The sequence below is a fragment of the Erpetoichthys calabaricus genome, chromosome 11, assembly GCF_900747795.2.
Source record: "Erpetoichthys calabaricus chromosome 11, fErpCal1.3, whole genome shotgun sequence".
NCBI lineage: Eukaryota > Metazoa > Chordata > Cladistia > Polypteriformes > Polypteridae > Erpetoichthys > Erpetoichthys calabaricus.
The window spans coordinates 69,199,561-69,221,695 of record NC_041404.2 but is presented as its reverse complement, the minus strand read 5'-3'; the positions used below and the strand labels follow the sequence as shown (position 1 = coordinate 69,221,695).

General features: G+C 36.6%; 2 protein-coding genes across 3 annotated transcripts in view; both read right to left on the bottom strand.

Moving 5' to 3' along the window:
- Nucleotides 1-7,071: 7,071 nt before the first annotated feature.
- Nucleotides 7,072-8,937, bottom strand: LOC127529716 (piggyBac transposable element-derived protein 2-like). The gene has a single exon (XM_051934302.1). It carries the CDS (start codon nt 8,935-8,937, stop codon nt 7,072-7,074), a length of 1,866 nt encoding a protein of 621 aa, XP_051790262.1.
- Nucleotides 8,938-10,072: 1,135 nt separating this feature from the next.
- Nucleotides 10,073-22,135, bottom strand: part of LOC114660537 (methyl-CpG-binding domain protein 1-like) — a 417,772-nt gene continuing 405,709 nt past the window's right edge. For both annotated transcript variants that reach the window (XM_051933483.1, XM_051933485.1), the window contains one exon: nt 10,073-12,109. In XM_051933483.1, coding sequence (XP_051789443.1) covers nt 11,645-12,109 — 465 coding nt within the window. In that variant the 3' untranslated portion in view covers nt 10,073-11,644. The remainder of the gene's footprint in view (nt 12,110-22,135) is intronic.

The following is a 22,135-nucleotide window of genomic DNA, read 5'->3' as shown; positions in this document are numbered from 1 at the left end:
TGAATATGCAAATCAATATAAATAGCCCTTAAGCTCAGCCTTCTGTGAAAAGACAATGGGAAAGGAACGGGGGAAAATATAAGAATTTCAACAAATACCAAGCTGAGGCAAAGGAAAAACGTACTATTTCTTGGTTTAAACAGTAATATAAACAACAAAAGGAAGTTGATCGAGTGACAGAGTGTCGGAGAAACTCGAAAGCTCAAATTCACAAAGTCGCACAGTGCCCGAAATAAAAAAAAAAGTCACATATCAAAGTCGCATTGAAAAGGCGAGTTGTAGCCCACCGTCCGAGTGTCATATGAACACTTATTAGGGTACAGAGAAAAAAATAAGCACACAGTGGGGAAAAAAGCACGAAATGTCAACTTTAATCTCGAAATTTCCACTTTAATCACGATAGTTTATTTTGCCATTAAAGTAGGACATCATAAACTTCATCTTAAAATCGTTTAATTTACTACTTTCTTAAATCCCATTGTAACTAAAGTAGCACGTTAAATGCTTTGTTCTGTATTTGATCTTCTATGTGCTCTATGTGTGTGAATCACTACCTGCTTCTTAAAAGGGCTTTCTCTTTCTCCGACAGGACACATAATCCATTACATTCGTGATATTACAGCTCTCTGAATAATTAAAATACTCAGATGTATACGTGGTATCTTTTTCATGATGATAGGAATGAAAGCATGTTATTAAACATGGGAATATGGTGGCACAGTGCTTGTTCATGTCTCACGCAAGAGACTTGCTGCACCATGCGTGACCTTCAATGAAATACTTGATTACAGAAGTACTGTCTCTTTCAAACATACTAACCTCCAATTCCTGTCCTTACTTTTCTTTCTCCAAATACCCAATCGCCACACAATCAGCTCTGTAATAGACGTGAAGCCATCTGTAGGCTTAGAACGCCGATTCTTCAAAACTTTTACGGAACATTGAAATATCTTCGTAGTACATGTTTAATTATTCTATCCGTCTATCCTTCTAGTGTCGCATCAGCACCAGATACAACGCAAGGCAGGAACAATCCCTGAACTAGCTAGCGCTGCAGCACCGTGTTCTCACATGTTTAATTATTAACAATACAGATTATTTAAATGAAGTTAAAGTTTTATCTGTATAATATAATCAACATATTTTGCTGCATTTCATCTTAAAAATGATATCGTCATCATATGTAAATATGCGCTTTATAAAGTGGCGCAGGTTGTGCAATATTATAACTGTAGTGCAAGTTTACGGTGAGGTGATTGTACTTATAAGAACTGATGGACTGATTTGAGTGCGGTTAGAGTTCTTGGGATGAAACTTTTTCTGAACCGCGAGGTCCATACAGGAAAGGCTTGAGGCGTTGTGCTGTGGCTGAGGCAGCGTCTGCTTCATGCTGTATACCAATAATTCTCTTTCCAATCAGCTGCTGCTGTGATTCCAAACTCAGATACAGTGATATAAATACTCCGAGTGGTGCAGTGAGAGTAATACAGAAAAAGATGATCTGCTGTGGCAACCCTTAACGGGAGCAGCTGAAAGAAGAAGATGCAGTGAGAGTAACAATGCTAAAGCAGTTATGGTATTTGGAATACTATGGCTATTCCCTGGACCATTATATTGCTGCAGGTTAATTACAATCAGATGCATTACACTAATAAACAATATGCAGTTAGTTTCAGTGTATTTATAAAGCCGCGTCAGGAATGTGGATCTAAGAAAGAAAGGGTAACCACACAGGAACAGTAGCACTGCTTTGACGCTGGGTGCCGCCTGTCTGCAAAACCAAGCGGAGAAATTGCGTACGCCAGGGTATGAGGTACCGTGGAAATGTGCGTAGCTTTATGCCAAGTTTAGGTTTTATACATCGCGATTTGAGCGTTGAAACGTTCGTACGCAACATTTCTGTGCGTATGCACAGTTTATACATGAGGCCCCTGGTGTGCCACTAGTCCTACACGTGCAATTTTTTTTAACAGTGAAACCCACACAAAAGTTATTTGGACCTGCGAGTTTTAAAGTTTTTTTATTTTTTTGGTAGATGGAAGATTGCTTCATAAAGATCAGACAAAACACAACATAGCCTACGTTAGGAACCATAGATTTCTCAAAATGAACAGGAAAAAGAGTCTTTTGCAAATTCAGCGTCATTAAACACAATCCACAATGAGATAAAAAGACATACTTTGGGATAAAAGCTGTAATTCAGAGAGGCAATGAAATTATTATCCCACCCAAAGTGCTTGAGGTAAATAAAAACCCAGCAGTTTCTATCTTTGATTACATCCCACTTTAGTTGGAGTTCCTATTCAAACTTTGAGGACACGGATTAAATTGTCCACCACTGTGCCTGATGACAATTGTAGTCCCTGTGTCACATGCCACAAGGTTGCAGAATGGATGAATATGGAGTGGTGGGTGTTTGGGAGGAGATTGTATGCACATTAAATGCCTTTCCTCCTGAATCAAGTGTGCATAGGGCTGGGTGATATGGAAAAATGTATCACAATTTTTTTCCATATCAGTCGATATTGATATACAGTATATCATGATATAGAGCAAATCACTATTTCTGTCAAGCTTAAATGTTCCTTTCTACTCCTAAGTGAGATGTGAAGATGTCATAAGATTCATTTTGATTAAAATTTTTTTTTCAGAAGTTGAACATAACAAATGTACTGTAGAACATTATACAACTGTATGTCAAATAAATAAAAATAGGTATATATAATAAAATAAAATCTTAATTCTGACCAATCAAAATCTTCAAGTGTTACAGGAGAACACAAATAAAATGCATAACTAAATTCTTTGGTCAATTCCAAATAAATAAAATAGGTAATACAAAATAAAAAAGTCTCAATTCTGACCAGTCAAAAGCTTTCAAGTTTTACAGGAGCACACAAATTAATTTGTCAACTCCAAATAAATAAAATAAAATCTTAATTCTAAAATTCTAAAATCTTAAATCTAAAACTAAAATCATAAAGCTTTCAAATTTTACAGGAGAACACAAAGTAAATTGTTTGATCAAGTCTAAATAAAGTAGGTATTAATGCAAAAAATCTCAAAAAACCTACCTCTGTACTTCATCCTTTACTTTGTATAGATGCAAACTGTTTTAAATGGTCGGGAAACAAACCCACAAATCCATCCATTTTCCAACCCGCTGAATCCGAACACAGGGTCACGGGGGTCTGCTGGAGCCAATCCCAGCCAACACAGGGCACAAGGCAGGAACCAATCCCGGGCAGGGTGCCAACCCACCGCAGACAAACCCACAAATAAATAGACAAAAACATTCTGTATATGTCCTCAGTAGACAATGAATCAGCTTTCAAATGTAAATGAAGGAGAACATAAACAAAATTATTCACTCAATTGTGAAAGAGAAAAAGAAAGGCACAAGAAATCCCTGTTAGTGCAGCACTTGCTAGGGACTGTAAAGTCTTGCATTGTGTGTACTCTAAAGAATAGCACTGCTTCAGATGGTGCAAAACATTAGTGGTATTACCTGACTTTGTGGGAACATGCTTTCAACTCAATTCACAGTTCATGCTACTCTGCTTCTTGTCAGACTTTAAATAGCCAAAATATCTCCACACCACCTAATTCCTCTGACCTTTTTTTTTTTTCCCCAAGTGTCCTCGTCTTTTGAGCCTTGGTCTGTGTCTGTTGGCCTGTGTTCTTCAGTAATACTTTTATATTATATATCTACTGTATATGAGTTTTCATTAACATTTTCTGTCATCATTTTCTCTTTTTATCCTGCTCTCACTCTTGATTTACTGGCATGTGCGGCAATCCAAACATTAGCATGTCTGCTGTTGCCATCTGCTTAGCAACATGCTGTGTGCGTCAACCTAAACTGATGTGGTTGCAACTCTATTCTAGCCGCACGATTGATTAATTGTAGTGCTATTCTCATTGTCATTGGCTTTTCATGTTGCCGTTCAAAACATGGATGGAATGAGTTCTATCGGCTTTCTATCAACCACGTCTTTTTTTCTATTGAGGAAAAAAGTTATTTTGTGATAACTATCTTTTATTGTTTTATTACCCTGGCCTAATTGTGTGAATTTGACTGGTCTAGAAACAGCATAGTTTAGGGATTCCTTTTGTGAAGCAAAATGCTCTGTGGACTCAAATCTGCTGGTACATCATAGGCTAAAAGCAGCCGGGATCCAGGTGGCTCCCACAGTTCTGAGGTCTATGCTTTAAATGACAATGTTGGAGTATGTTTTTGTCATGTTGGTGTCATGTTTGACTTGAAAATCTTGCAGGTGGCCATTCCATTCTTTGCAGTGTGAATATCCAAAATTATAATCTTTGGTGCTGATCCCTCCTTTGCTTTTACTATCCAATACACTGATTATTCCTAATAATTGTGGGGATACAGCATGAGGCTTTGTAAGTCATTTATCATCAGTCTGAATCAAGGGGAAGCAAGTCAACTCTTCCATTTTTTTTTTTTTTTTAAATATCACTAAGCAAGACACAAGTTCTAATATTATGACCTGAGTCACTCACCTCTGGTTTTCAGTTTATGGATGCTCACTAAAGACTAGTGCTTCAAATTAGTAATCTTCCAGCATTTTAAACTTAGCTATCCCTCCTACATTTTGATGTTATTTCCCCCCTAAAACTTTTAACAAAAGATAGGATCCATTCCACAGTTTTGACTTATGCTTCAGCTTTTGATTACAATTCCTAGTCCTGACTCAGCAACTTTGACCGCACCTCTATGGTGTCAGAATAATAATTTCAGATGTTTCTCATCTTTTTTGAGTGTGTGTGTAAAATAAATAGGATTTTGGTTGTAGAGCGCTAATAATGAAACTTTGTTTAATTAAATGGTTTTTCTGTGCTACAATATAATAGTTACATTGCTAAATTAATTATCTTCTGAATGTTTTGTAGACTGAAATAGGTTATTTTAATGTAACCTAAGAAATTTTGATGGAATGCAATTAACAGTGTATTGACATAATTGCTTTTTATTGTCCTGGCTATCAGGGTCTTTTCTTAAGTCCAGATGGACTAATTAATTTTGGAGAAACAGAAGATTCTTTTAGGGATGTTACAGAAGTTATGTCAAATGCGGCCAAGACTGAGAACACTAATCTGCTACTCAATGTTGTAAACAAAACCAGAATATTTTAGCCGAATTAGTGTTTAAAAATCAACTTTTCCCCTTTATTTCCAACATAATTCAGGTACTACTTTAAATGCACAACCATTATATAAAATGGCTGCCACAGTATCATATAACAACTATGTAGTATAATAACAACAGACACTCAGATCTTGCTACTTCTGAAATCCAGAAACACAAAATAGTGTCCCTGCTACAAAAATGTAAAATGGCTGTGCCCAAAAACAAAACAAAAAAAAAAAACACAAAAGACAACATACACAATGACTTAACCATCATCATGGTAAACTTATAAACAAACAGTAAAACAAAAATTAACAAGTATTTCTTATACTAAGTATAATAAAAAGAACAGAAGCAGGTTTCTGATTTGCTTCTGGTTTACTATACAATTTGCAACTAACTAAGTGGAAGGCCTTTAAGGAAATAAAAAGCACTTAATGGTTTTACTTCCTAACACATAGGTGAAATTTAGCCAAATGGTATAATTATTTTGCAGCAATATAATGAAGCAAATAGCTGGAATCAAAATATGTAGGCCCCATGGCCCTCCACGCATGCATGTTTAACACCCTTGTTGTTATGATGTTTAATTAACAATTTTAATTGTTGCATTTAGACTAATTGGCATTGCTTATAGGGTCAATACTGACACATGAAGCGAATACATTGAAAATTTTATTTGCATGCGCAAATCAACATGCAAACACATCTGTTAACATACATTGAAGTGTCATATAGAAATCTGAATAACACTGTAAAATAGTGCACAAAGTCAAACAGCAAATAATAAATACACTCAGAAAAAAGCATTATTTCATCCATTTTATTAGATTCTGCACAAACATACTATAAAAACAATTTGTACATTTCTTCCCAGCTCCTCAACTAATGCCCAGAGTAAGAGACAGTGGCTTTAAAGCTGGAGGAAAAAATGAATAAACCAAGCATTTAGGAAGTCTGATAAAACTCTGTTACTTAAAGTGAAACTTTTTTTAATATTGTAATATTGATCCAGTGTGTTAATGAATACTTTATTTTTTTTTCATTTTTCTTAAATAAAACAGCAAAATTCACTTTGATATTTACAAAAAAAAAATCTAAAATGGGATACAAGTAATACCATCAAACCCACAGGGCTGAGTTTGAATAAGAAACCACCCTGGTTCTGCTATAGTTGTTTTAAAATTAAGGCAGTTAAATAAAAGCTCCACCCTGGTGGCACCAAAAAAGGCAGACCCTTTCTCAGATGCTGGGATTTTGCCATCCTGGTGCCCTCCTGCCCACTCTGGATTCAGGAAAGACTGAGCTGAAGGCACACAGGATGAAAGTCTGGAAACAGTGGGAGCTTACTGGGCAGACAGACTGCAGCTTGCTGCATGGAAGGCATCCAGCTCCAACGCTACCAGCCTACAGTCCTGAGCTTTGGAAGGATGCTTGTTCAAGTACCCTCAAGAATCAAGTTCTGACACACAGCTCAGAAGGCAGCAGGTTTAAGGAGGTTATTTAGCAGAAACTAGTTTGGAATTTTTTTTTTACATTGGCAAAGATATGATTACAAACAAATCTTAATTCATTGAACAATGACTATAAAAGATTACACATATTTTGCCAGCAGCTGATTCAGTCATCTATATGTTCACTGAATATATACCATGAGCTGGACTGTTCTTGCTTTTTTTAATCATTTATTGGAAACCTTCAACCATGGTGACTAGCAATGCTACGAAGGTCTGTTTCTTTAGCCCTTTGAAGCACATAAGAGAAGTACACATCAGGTGATATTAATTTGTGGAAAAATATATGCAAACAAGCTATTAGAATCCATTTATTCCATTTTTAGAAGTGACATATGCATAATGTCATTAAAAAAATATGGGACGTATTTGTCCCTATATGCGCCAAGGTCATGCTTCCAGTTATTACTTGTTATGAAAATCAACAAAACAGTTTCTGTCAGATGTATAACATAAATGAACATCACACACTATACATACATTGTCAGTTCTGTTTTCAATTTTCTTTTGTGCACAGTAATAACATCTTTTGCGTTTTTCTGTCTTTTTCATGGTATGTTCTGGCTTGCGAGGGTTTGTTGCCATTTGTGAACGCCTTTGTGTTTGGATATTTGTCGGAATACTTCTCTGTCTGCAGGAGAAATCAGATATCAGTGAACGTGCCAATGCTGCCCGAAATTCAATCCGCTTCATCGGAGTGTCATGGAAATGGTATATTTCATTGATCTTCAGATAAATTATATATGCATTATTCACAGAAATGTCAACCAAATCAAAGAAGATGCGAAGGTAATATTTTATTCTGGCTTTCCTGTCAACTTCATATGTCACCTTTGTCTGAGCCATAAGATCAACACCACCCATATGTTGATTATATTTCTGAATTACCAAAGGGCAACGGACATCTACTTTATTAGCTGATCCTGCTACTCGTCTCTTCACAGTGATAGTAGGAATTGGCGAAATGAAGTTGCTCAACATCACAACACTTCTGCTGTCCTTCCATTTCACACAGGCAATGCCACGACTGGAAGCAGCAGAAATGTCCCCTCTTTTCATGTTTTTATCAATTGGCAGGCAGTTCGGCATATTTCTCCGATTCGCACGAACCGTTCCACAAGCTCGTATGTCCTTTTCTGCAAGGATGTACTGCAAATTCGGAGAGTTGAAGAAATTATCAAAAAATACTTGGCATCCTGTTCTGGGTAATGATTCAGTAAGGTGCAAGATTACTGACTCTCCCAAATTATGTTCCACATGCTGTGCTTTCTTGCCAAGATATGGTTCAAATTGATATAAATATCCAGTATGAGCATCATATCTGCACCACATTTTGAAGCCCCATTTTATTGGTTTGCCTTTTACATATTGGCGCATAATATTGTGGCCTTTGAATTTGATCATATGTTCATCTATGGACTGTTCCTCACTTATGCTGAGTATGTCCTGAAAGGCTGCATTGAAATGAACAATAAGTGGGCGCACTTTCCATGCTCTATCATCAGGATCATGCCAACCATTGTTATCAATAAAATGCAGAGCTGCTCGAACAGCCTCGAATCGCTGCAAAGGCATAACTTGAGCAATATATGGCACCGCCATGTCGGGTTGTGTGGACCAGTAGGACCGTAATGATGGCAGAACATGGTAACTCATGACCAAATTCATACCAATAAATGCCTTCATTTCGGCAGGTTCAATGGAGAAAGTGTTTCCTTTCTGTTGCATATACCGGATACTTTCTGGAACCAGTATTTCTTCGACAAGCTTGTCAAATTGCACAGCTGCTTGAAATATATGCAGGGGTGCTGGCATTGCATCCAAAGTTTCTGAATCTGAGATTTTGTCCATGTTAACTTGTCCATAAGCCTGTGGTTTCTTGTCGTCTCTGAACAGAAAAGGTCTATAGGACTTGCGCCATGTGAAAGTTATAGGTGGACGTTCTTCAGGCGCAGCACCTGTAGCAGAAGATGGAGAGGAGTTATTTGTGTCTGGCATTGTTTCAACAGCTGACCTCATCCGCTTTGGACGGTGACCAGAAGGACCAGGAACAGCAGGTTCTGGAGAAGTAACTGCGGAAGCATTGTCACTTCCCGAATTTTTGTCATTCACTGGTGGTTCAATAATTACATCTGTTCCAATCTCATCAGCATCACCTTCCAAAAATTCTTGATCTTCTGTATCAAGTACCAAGATAGTCTCATCCCCGCTGTCATCAGCATTCAAATATTGGATAATTTCGTCATCATCAATGTGGAAGTGTCGTGCCATAACGGAATCTGAAGTAGAATGAGTGAATCACACCGGTATATCTAATCGACACATGCAGCACATTGGGACAAATGTGTCCCTTCAAGAATATCATGTAATGTTATATGTATTTACACATATTTTGCAACTTTACATTGATTTTTAGCATCTACACAAATGAATTCATAAATCTGACTGAAAAAAGATTAGAAGTAAATTTTATATTTTAAAAAAACTCTCCTGAAATATCTAGAAGCACGTGGACAATATAAAGGACCTTTTGTAGTGGTCTGACACCTGTTGGATCCATTACAAAACATTTCGCATCATTGTGTGTGTAAATAAACTACAGGCATGCATTTTAATATGTGGGACATATTTGTCCCGTATGCTTCAAAGGGTTAAAATAATAATTCATAGCAGTCATAATAATGGAGCTGAAATTATTTCACTGTCAATTTCAAAAAATGCAACTTGGTAAACTAAACAAGTCAGTAATGATAAGATGTTTCTTACTAAAATAACTGAGCACTTCTCATCACTAATTTGAAAACTGCAACTTCTGTACTATTGGCCTTGAGTTACACGTGGATGTCTAGAATTTAATACTAATCACCACAATCCAACGCAGTGCTAAGTTGGAATATTTTTTTAATGAAATAAAAAAACATAATTGCTGTATATCATCTTGGATAAAGGTTCCAACAAAATATGTCGCACATGACTGGCGCTTAACTGCTTGTTAAGAAGAGCATTCATTTTTCTGTACCTTTTTAGACAACTGCTAAGACTAAAGTTGTGTTGCCTGTAACCACACACTTTTCACCTGCCAGAAATCCTTAAGCACCCAATCAGATCAGAATTGAGCTTGACCTTTTACACAGACATGCAGACAGCCAATGAAAAAGGTTTTCCAATAAATGCTTTGCCTTCTGTGAAGCTGTTGTTCTAATGAATTAATTATGCATTCTATAATTAACACATCCATGGTAGAAAATTAATTTGTAATTAACAGCCTCACCCTTCTCCAGCACCACCAGATAAAAGATTTGGCTCCTGTGAGCTTCTTAAAAAATAACCTGCAGTAGTGACAATACAGCTCTAATACTTGGGGACAGATAAAAAAAAATTAAGACATTAATTTAAAAAAAATATATAAATAAATAAATAAAATTTAAAAGCAGTGCTCAGTATTACCTCTTCTAATATGACATACAGGGACTGCCAATAAAAATTTAATGAGAAGCCTATCAGGCAATCTTTAACCATTGCCAGTTTCTGTTAGGTCATTAACAATAAATGGAACGTAACGTAACATAACCTCATTACAATATGATTAAAACATATATTTTAGCACCAAGATCAGTCAAACAAATGGCACTGACATCCCCAAACAGAAAAGAGAAAAAGAGGCTTATAGCTGAAGGACTTCTCTGAACTGCTTTTAACAGATGAAAGTAAGGTGCTAGAAAAGCATTACTATTCCCACTCGAGCTTAAGCTTTGGGAAGGCTACAGCTGCCCAGAGTGGAATGTATATGAATAACAGAAGCAGGCAACCATTGAGAAACTTCTTATGTTTCAGCAATGAATTTGGCTCAGTGTAATAGTATCAAAATGTCCAGGCAGTAGGGGAAACAACAGTATTCTATGTCAAAACTTTAAAAGTGACCAAGAGATCTGGAGCCATCCTATGGTCAAACATCCATGAATCTGGTGTACTCGGCAAAGACTACTTTTGTATTGTGCTTCCTATATCCGCTACGGCAACTTGCTGTTTTTCTTAGGTCTGAAAAAACAACATTAAAAAGCAAGAACAACCTAAAATAGCATCATGTGCCCTCCAATTTCAAGTATAAAGCTTACAGGATCTCCAACTGGGGAGCAAGAGCATTTACTGGAAAGCTGCAGGTGTGCTCAGAAATAATGAAAACAATTATCACACAGTAAGTGTGGTCCACAATGACCTCTAGGATGGCTAATTTCTGTTCAGGATACTGCATTGTGCCTGGAGGGAAAAGCATTTAGTTAAAACCTGCACTTATTGGCCACTATGATATTTTCATTCCATTAATATGCATCAGGTGATTCAGAAAAAGAAGAACCAGATGCACTAAAAAAGTGCAGACTCCCTGATACTACATACACAATGCAAATGAAATAAGAAGTTGAACCTATGTCATTTGAGTGCAAATGACTATCATGCAGCACCCAGTTGATAAAGAACCAAAGAAAGTAAGAAAAAACGTAATGAAAGATACAAAAAGAAACAAGATTATTGCTGCATATGGATGGTGGTTTGTTCAAGTGTGTTCAGTAGAAGAAATTTTGTTCAAGAGTCTGAGCAAACGTAAGAACAGTACTCTATAAAACTAGAGACCTGAAGTGGGTGCTCAGCATAAGATAGAAGGTTGAAGGAGCAATATAGTGCCACCCGTTGTTCCAGACAGCATGGAGGAATGAGACGGGAAGAAATCTGATACTACAATTCTTTCATCCAGTTAATGTCCAGTCTTCTAGAGAACTTTATATAAATACTAAAAAAGGGAAATGAAAAAATATATTATGCATTTTCCCATGTCCAGCAGACTAGAGAAAACACATTAAGGGACTGACCAATCTTGACAACCAGGGTTGGTGGCCAACTGAGTTAGAGGCAGAAAGTTTAGAGAGGTAGAGTCAATTCTTGCACATAACTCTTGCAGCACTTGGAACATAAATGAAAAGTTTCAGATAACCAACGGTGTGATGCTGCACTTGTCACACCGCTCATCCTGTACCAGCAGGTCACAGGCAGCTGCTCGTACCAGCAATATAGGCTCCTCGTGTGGGCCTGGCAAGCTGTTAGGATAGCCAGGGCACACTTGATGCTTTTCAAGGTCCATGAGCAGCCCAACAACATTACCAACAGTGCAGAGTCGCAGAGGGTGGGCTTCATATAGAGGATGTGAAAGCAGCAGAGGCTGGCCTTGGACGGTGATCTGATAGAAGAAACCTGGTTCAATCTGCACCACCGTATCAGCCATGGTTGACAGTTTGGAACACTGAACAAGCTGAATTTTTGGTCCATCGACTGCCAGACCAACCCAATATGCAGGTAATGGGACCTGTCGGATAGAATCCAAAAATTGAAGCAGTTCCTGATGCATGCTGTTCTCTGTGCTGCTTCCTGCTAAACTGTAAATCTCCGTGATCTGCAAAGAAGTAAATATACAAAAATCACAATAGCGTCAGGTTTTGGCAGTATCCACAAAAAACATCAATAGCTGCAATGAATATATTATTTTCAAAAATATCCACACAAATGAATAACCTCAGTACAACATGTTACGGAAAATAAGACACAAGAATCACACTCAGTTATATGTTAATAAAGTCTTATTCATGTTTAATCACCAGTACACCAAATCTGTCTAAATTGTAATGATTATTAAGATTGTGTACAGAATGTTGTGGCAGGCATACCTTTTTAGAGGCAATTTTTTGTAACACCTGTGAAACATGCTTCTAAATGAATAAATCCAGCAGTACATTCAGTGTATTTTCCACAATAAAGGAAAAACACTTTAAAAATGATATGGCGTCTTTTAATTTCAGATATCATGTCAAGCAAATACATGTATACCTTTGTGTTTTGAAAGCTTTGGTTCCAGGCAACATATTTAATTATATTTTCCTATTCAATAAGTCAGTGGTTTTTGACCTTTACGACCTTGGCACCCAGTTTTACCTATTCAAGTTCACGTTCACTGATGACCCACCTTCCGAAATCAAAGAGTGACATCTGGTGAAACGAGTGCAGCTAGAAGAGTGTTGGGGAAGGGGGTTGTCCTCCTTTGTGATTCAAGTACGATTAGAAATGGCAATAAATATCACACAGCGCTGTCAATCCCTTCAGTAGAACATTTGCTGGTGGGACGTATTATATATACAGTGAGAAAGTCGGGAGGTGAAATAGTTTTTTTTTTTCTCCCCCCCATTTGCTTGCCACCCACAGACATCGATCCACAACCCAAATGTAGGTTGTGATCCAGTGGTTGAGAAGTATGGTACTAAAATACATTCTCTAAAATTTTCCTTTTTCGTTTTATTAAAAGATATAATGTGACATTTAGAAATGACATTCTGTAAAACACAATGCATGTTTGGTTAAAGAAAATGTCACACATACATAAAACGATGGAGAAATTAAGGTGTCTGCTTGTAGATTCATAATATAGAAAGCAAAGCAAAACGTCAACTTGATCTTATTTTATTAACAAAAACAGTTTCACCAATGACAAGAGATGTTCAAATATACAGTTAGACAGTGCATTAGATATGTGACTTTTTATATTGCATAAAGAAGTGTTGTCACATCACATACTTTTCATCTTACTGCACATTCAAAACATCAGTTTTAGATTATGTATTGCTTGAACACAACTATATCAGAGTTGTAATAAAAACAAAATTTACAAAAGTTATATATTTTTGGGACAATATACAACTTTAAAAATTTAAATATTTTGTGTAATTTTCCTTTTTGCGTATAAAATATATCCAAAAATATTTTTGGTAATAACTCACCATGGAGACTGAATGTATAATGTGAATTTTAACAAATAAATTTCTAATAGCTATGCATGCCATGATTAGACAATATTAGCAAAAAGAGTTGTGGGAATCTGGAACAAACTAATGAGACATGTTGTTGAAAAGTATCTGGATGAGACACTGGGACAGCTTAGCTATTTTCTGAATAAATGGGCTTGATGGACTGAATGGTCTCCTCTTGTTTGTCATATTTTTTATGCTTTTAAGAGCAGGTTAGTGGGAGGAAAATGTGCTCAGAGTTGGATGGTTGCATTTACCAACTGTGATCTGTAAGCATAATTTATTTATTTTTATATATAAAACATTGCTTTGCAACAAAACTATCATTTTAACTGAAAACTAAACACAATTACATGTAAATGACTGTTTGGCATATGAGTACAAAATGCTTGCAAATTCTATCAAAGTGAGGGCATCTTACATGTTTCTAATAACAACTGTAGAGTTCTAGCTAAATGAAGATGAGAAACATCCAATGGAGTAAATACAGAATACAAGAGGAAGATGATGTTTTTTCCCCGTGGGTTTCCTTTGGCTAAGAATGTAAACAATCCACATTAAAACAGGTTCAATGTATGTTTTCATGGAAATTTACAGTATTTTGCTTCAGGTCAGCATTAGTTGTTGGCTGAAAGAAATCAGCCAGCACCCCCTAATAGATACAGTGGAACCTCGGTTCACGACCATAATTCATTCCAAAATTCTGGCCGTAAACTGATTTGGTTGTGAACCGAAGCAATTTCCCCCATAGGATTGTATGTAAATACAATTAATCCGTCCCAGACCATACGAATTGTATGTAAATATATATTTTTTTAAAGTTTTTAAGCACAAATATAGTTAATTAAACCATGCGTAATAGTAAACTAAATGTAAAAACATTGAATAACACTGAGAAAACCTTGAACAACAGAGAAAACTAACACTGCAATAGTTCGCGCTATAGCGTTACCAACCGCTGGCTAAAAACACTTTTTTTTAATGAGTTTTAAGCACAGGGAAAAAAAATGAGCATTTGAAAAAATCTGTAAATAAACCACTAAGAAAAGTAACATTGCAACAATGCACGCTACGAACCGATCGCTGTAAACAGAAGTGAAAACTAAATCAAGCCCAGTGCATTCTTTAACTGCCTTCCTACCTTATGCGTCCAGCTCTCTCTCTCTCGCTGCCTGTGTGTGTGTGTGTGTGTGTGTGTGTCACGCTCTCTCGCTCTCTCTCTCTTGCTCGCTGCACAGGAAATGCACAGGGAGAGACTGAACATGTACAAACCGAAAGGGAAACTGGCTTGTTCGTATATCGAGTGTGTGGTCGTGAACCGAGGCAAGAATTTGGCGAACTTTTTGGTCATAAACCGATTTGTACGTGTACCGAGACGTTCGTGAACCGAGGTTCCACTGTACATGGATGGACTTGTGTAGAAAAGCATTTTAACACTTAGCTGTTGCTAAAATCCCATACTAAAGCCATTTGTCAAACATTTAAATCTCCAATGAATATTAGCTGTGTGCTACAGGAATACACACAACATGCTGGACATACAAATGAAAAAAACAAAACAAATTATTACAAAAAAGTACTAGACTGCTTATTTTTGCCTCTTTTCAGCACCTAGTACGTTAAATGTCAAAGGAAGCATCACCACATTTTTATGGAGAGTTTTTTACATGCAGCATCACACAAACATGAAAGAATGCTTCTCTCTATAGAAACTTAGCTTGATGCACAACACCACCTCCTCTCATGGAAGGCAGGGTTCAATTAATTTTCTAGGCCATATTTTATTAATTTTCTTTGGCTAAAATTTTAAGCGCTTTATTAAAAAGCATCAGGCCCAAACAATCAAATTTGTCATCTTATAGTCTGACCGCATTTAATAGGTTATTATGATAAGTATAATAATGACTCAGTTCTAAATGAGCAAACAAGAATGGGTTGATATTACATTAGCTTTATTTACAATTTCCCTATTCTATAAATGATTACTAATTAATTCAAAAATTAAAAGCTTTATATTATTCCACTTTAAATGCAGGGTTGCATAATACTAATATTAGATTTCTCTGCAGTAAAACAAAGATATGTAGCAAAATATGTTACAAGCCAGCTTCAGCACATTTTGGCAGAGTGAGTATGGGTTTTTTTTGAAGGAGTTGCTGGGGATCACAGCAGCCATTTCTTTGTCAGAATATAACCTTCCTCTTGTGTTAGGGTCTGCACCGACCCGTTTTAAATTTTAAATGCAAACAAGAATCACATAAATTTGTTTATTGCATCAAGGCTTTTTGACTTTGTCAGGAACCTCTATTTTAACAAAATAAAGCAAAAAAAAATATTTTTACTAAATTATAAAATGCTCTGGTTGAAATTATGACTTTTGTGTTGTTAGGGTTGGTTTCGACCCAGTTATGATAATACGATGATAAAGCAATAATTAGAGCCAAAACTGAAATCCTAAGTGCACTGTCAGCTGACACACTGACAACCAGCTCCTCTCCTAATCATGTGAGCTTTCTCATTTTGCGTGGCTTTCCAGTATACCTGCACAAAAACAAAACAAACAAAGATGAGCATGTCCAGACATGTGAGGTGAATTCACTCATTTGAGTGGCCATTTGACTTGCAGAGTGCACATTTACAATTTGCAGCATGCAAAAATGAGAAGAAGATGTACAGTGAGCCAAGTTCTGGATCATATTTTTGGTGAAAATGAAGGAGAGGACACAGAGCAGCATAGCGATTCAGATGAGCAGGTTTCTGAGGAGGAAGACAATGTGGAGTATCATCCAGAAGACACAGACACATCTGATGAGTCGGATGAGGAGGTCACTGGTGCTGAAGCTGCTCCTGCTGAAAGATTCAAGTCCAAAAATGGTAAGATCTTTTGGAACTCAGTACCTCATGATGTACATGGCAGGGCAGCTGCTGCAAATGTCATCAAAATGACCCCTGGAATCACAAGGTTTGCTCTGACCAGAGTCAGTGACATCAAAACATGTTTTGAGCTATTTATGCCATTGTCACTAAAAAGAATCATCATTACTATGACGAACGTTGAAGGAAAAAAAGTCCATGGCGACATGTGGAAAGACATTGATGAGGAATACCTGGATGCTTTCATTGGTGTTCTTCTTCTTGCTGGAGTGTATACAGATCCTGCAATGAGGCCACTGATAGTCTATGGGACGCATCAACAGGCAGAAATATTTTCCGGGCAACAATGTCACTTCAGACATTTCAAATGATATCAAGAGTCCTCAGATTTGACAACAGAGAGACCAGAGTGAGATCTGACAAGCTTGGTCCCATCAGGGATGTCTGGGAGAGATGGGTGCAGCTCCTTCCGCTGATGTTCAACCCAGGGCCAGAGGTGACAGTGGATGAACGTCTTGTCCCTTTTCGAGGAAAATGCCCCTTTCGGCAATACATACCCAGTAAGCCAGGGAAATACGGCATAAAAATCCGGGCAGCCTGTGACGCAAGAACCAGCTATGCCTGGAATCTACAGATTTACACAGGCAAAGCTGCGAGTGGCATCCCTGAGAAAAACCAAGGAAAGCGTGTGGTCCTCGATATGACCACTGGACTGCAGGGTCACAATATCACTTGTGACAATTTTTTTACCGGCTATGACCTCGGACAAGAACTTCTCAAGAGGAAACTTACCATGGTGGGAACAGTGAAGAAAAATAAACCTGAGTTGCCTGCTGAAATCTTGCAGGTGAAGGGCAGGGCTCCACTTTCCTCAAAGTTTGCTTTTACAGACACCACCACTGTTGTCTCATATTGTCCAAAAAGAAACCGGAATGTGATACTCATGTCTACTCTTTACAAAGACACAGCTGTATCATCAGGAAGTGACAAAAAGCCGACAATTATCCACGACTATAACAAAAACAAAGGAGGAGTGGACAACCTGGACAAGCTGACAGCCACATACACATGCCAGCGAATGACCAGAAGATGGCCAATGGTTGTGTTTTACAACATCCTTGATGTGTCTGCATATAATGCATTTGTGTTGTGGAGCCACATCCACCAAGGGTGGAACTCAACCAAAAAATACAAGCGGAGACTGTTTCTTGAGGAGTTGGGAAATTCCCATGTCAAGCCACACATTAGGCGAAGGGAATGGGTGCCCTGAGACCCAGACGCTGCAGCCTTTGTCAGACAGCTGCAGAGCTCACCCAGCACTCCATCCTCACCATCAGCAACACAGAGAGAATCTGCATCAGCATCCTCCTCAGCCAGCCCTGCCTCAACACCAACCGAAACAGCAACAACCCCAGTCAGGCCGCCTGATTCGAAAAGAAAGAGGTGTCAGGTCTGCCCAAGCAGTAAGGACAGAAAGACAAATGTATTGTGTTTCAACTGCAAGAAATATCTCTGCAAAGAACACTCAAAAAGTGTCACTTTTTGCCACACACGCCTCTAAACACACACATACACAAGCATGTTCTTGCACACAGAGGTTTTTACTCTGATTTAGCTTTGTATTAGTTTTGGAACTTGTAATTGATTTCTATTTGTTTGATTTTCTTGATTGTTTTTTGTTTATTTGACCATGCAAATATATATTTTGTGTCATGACCTGTTCTGCTTTTCATTTTTTTCCGTTTATATTAAAGTTCTATTGCTGAAAAAAATATTTTTTTGCCTTTTCTTGATGTAAATATCTATGGGTCGAAATTGACCCGTAACACCATAGATGTCACTTTAGTTATTAATATTAAAATGAAAAAATAAATAAAACAAATTTATTTAAGAGATGTGTTCTATACCCCTCAGTATTAGTCAGGTAACACAAGAACCTTTTATTTATTAATATGATTCTCTTGAGGTTCATTTTACCATTTTTTTAAATTGAAATCAAGGGGTATACTGACAAAAAAAGGTCCAGAGGCCCACACCAAAAGTATTAAAACCAACATTTTCATGGATAAGGAAGCCTAACAAGGTAACCAAGAGATGAGAAACAAATTGGATGATAGCTTATTGTTTTTAGTGTATTTTATAGCTGATTTAATACATGGGTCAAAACCGACCCGTTAACATAAGAGATGATAACAGAAAGCTAACACAAGAGGAAGGTTAAATGCTGTAACCTCCTTAATGAATTAAAATACATATTCTGTTGAAATTTTATACTGTAGTGCAAGCTTTAAACTGAAGTTTGGATACTAAAACTTATGTAAGTCAGCAGTCAAACAGCTTCTACTCACATACATGAAACAGACATAAGAGAAGCTACTCCTCTTAAAATGAACATAGTTTAATGAGAACATGTTAAATTACAATATTTATTAAGGTCATCAAAGTGGTCACTTTACTGGTCTGCATGCATTGATAGTACTAAAGTTTATAAGAAAGCTCTCTACAAAGTATTGTTCAATTATAGTTCCAGATTAATAGATGGAAATATTGATAATAATCTGAATTTTATTTAGAAACAGTTATCTTATAAAGGCTAAATCTTACATGACTGACATAATTTAAATTAGCTGGCAATAACTCAACAATAATATAAATATACATATAACTGTTTGGATTCCTTGTGTTTTAATCAGATTCATAGAGCAAGCTGAAGTCATAACTGGGTAGTCAGTAAAAGCAAGCTTTAGTCATAATTGGGTAACCAAAAATCAAATAAACTAAGCACATAACATAAGAAAAACATTGCAGAGAAAGATAGGAACAAGAAAATTGAATACTAAAATAATACATGTAAACTGGCCAAAATAAGACATATAAATCATTGTTCAGGACAGAAAAGACTTTAAAGCCAAAGAGGCTTGCAAATAAACAAACAAAGAGAACACTGATTCTTTTTTTAGGGAATCTAAACTTGGACAAGTAGGAGTCCATGCTACTGATCTTTATAACCCTTAACCTGTTTTGTCATGCTGTCCATAATCCCTGATGTAAACCCTAACAACAACACAGCAACCATAAATACTAAAATCTCGAAATGTAAGCACCCACAGGAAAACACAGGATAATACAAAAAATAATGTAAGAAAAAATAAATGTGACCACTGGATATATAGGTCTCAAAACACCCAAAACAATATAACAAATGTATTTAGAGCCACAGAAAAATTAAAAATGAGAGTAAAATCGTGATAGTTACTGTATTGTGAAATTACAATCAAGGTTGCAGTGTCAAACTCAGATACTGGAAGGCTGCATCAGGTTTTTTTTTCCAGCCACCTTATGCTTAAGAAATAAAGGAAACAAGGGGTCTTATTCTTAAAAAGTAGGCCAATTTAAACTAAAACTAAAGAAGTATCTTTCATTACCAGCAATCATTGGTTAATAATTAGGAAAGTGGCTGGAATGAAAAGCTCTAAACACTTTGGCTCTACAGCATCTGCATCTGCTGAATTTAAGCTTAGGGGAAAAAATACACAATGGAAAGGACAATTTAAAAAGGCATGAGCAGGCATATATTTTTTTTAATAGTTCATTTCATTTTGTAAAATCAGGATATGTTCTTCACTTGACTTTTTCGTATACGTAAAGATTATATAATAATTGTATGCAGAGGTGGGTAGTAACGAGTTACATTTACTCCGTTACATTTAACTGAGTAACTTTTTAAAAAAATTGTACTTCTAAAAGTAGTTTTACTGCACCATACTATTTACATTTACTTGAGTACATTTGTGAAGAAGAAACGCTACTCTTACTACGCTACATTGGGCAACACTCGAATCGTTACTTTTTTTCCCATTATATATGCTATATTTTTGCTAGAGAGAAGCTGCCAGTGGATCTACTGCATGACTGTTTCACCAATCAGACGTAGCAACAATAATCACAAGACTCCGCTTCACCAATCAGACGTAGCAACAATAATCACATGACTCCGTTTCACAAATCAGATATGGCCATGTACTCACATGACCACACACAAACTGTGGCGGCATAGCGGCACAAACTCCTTACAGACAGCGGACAGGGAAAGAAAGAATACATGAAAAATGAGAGCCAACTCCTGCTGAAGCTTAACCATCACTTCACTGACTGAAGAACAAGCACGTTTTAACCAAACATGCACAGACACAGACAGTCAAGGTAGAGTGAGACTTCTTGTACATGCACAAGCTGCCTTGTTCTCATGTTATTTTCTATCAGCTATGCTATTTGGAGGGAAAGTGAATATACAGTATTATACTGTAAGTAGTTTGCACTGTTCAAACATACATGTTACCTACTGCAGGTATTGGCTTCAAAAGCTTTGTTGTGAAAAACTGAGATTTGGAACTTTGTGTTATTTGTGCATCTTTATTTTGTGAAGATGTTATTTATTTTTACTCATTTTTTATTTTATTTTTTGGAAACAGCAGAATTTATTTATATTAAATTATTTTATATTTTTGTCTGTCTTATTACAACATTTCTAAAAAATAAAGCATTTATTATGATCAAACAGTTACTCAGTACTTGAGTAGTCTTTTCACCAAATACTTTGTTACCCTTACTTGAGTAATTTTTTAGATGACTACTTTTTTACTACTTGAGTAATATTATTTTGAAGTAACTCTACTCTTACTTGAGTACAATTTTTGGCTACTCTACCCACCTCTGATTGTATGACTATGTCAACTGGTGAAACAAAACACGTACCTATTCAAATTTCAAGTTTATTTGATGGTTCTTTCACCTGATAAGATAAATTTCCAATTGTGGTGTTATTTTGTGTTTGTAACATGTAATTTCTTTGCATTGTTGATAAGTTAAATAACAGTTACAAATAATAACACGTGCAATGTTGTTAAACTGTTACTAAATCAGATGAATAATTAGATATTCCCAAAACTATGTATTATTCTAGCCCTGTCTCAACTCTTTCACTCTGTTTATATGAAAAATCAGAGCGTAAACGTTTATGTAACGGATTGATTTTCTTCTGCCTTTGTGATGCTGTTTGCTTTTTAACTTTCATTTTCAAATAAAAAATTAAATGTAAGAAATAAAAGAAAGTTCAGGCAATCCAAAAAATACGGAAAATGAAATGTCAATTAGTACAAATTTGATGAAGGATTGAAAAATGAATTTATTTCAGTAATTCAATTGAAAAAGTGAAACTCATATTTATGTAGATTCATTACACACAGAGTGAGATATTTCAAGCATTTATTTCTTTTCATTTTGCTGATTATGGCCTAGCGGTAATGAAAACTCAAAATTCAGTATCTCAGAATATTACATAAGGCCAATAAAAAAAAAAGATTTTTAATACAGAAATCTTGGCCTACTGAAAAGAATGTCCATGTACGCACTCAATACTTGGCCGGGGCTCCTTTTTCATGAATTACTGCATCAATGTGGCGTGGCATGGCGGCGATCAGCATGTGGAACTGCTGAGGTGTTATGGAAACGCAGGATGCTTTAATAGCGGCCATCAGCTTGTCTGCAATGTTGGGTCTGGTGACTCTCATCTTCCTCTTGACAATACCCCAAAGATTCTCTATGGGGTTTAGGTCAGGCGAGTTTGCTGGCCAATCAAGCACAGCAATACCATGGTCGTTAAAAAAGGTATTAGTACTTTTGGCAGTGCGGGTAGGTGCCACATCCTGTTGGAAAATGAAATCAGCATCTCCATAAAGCTTGTCAGCAGA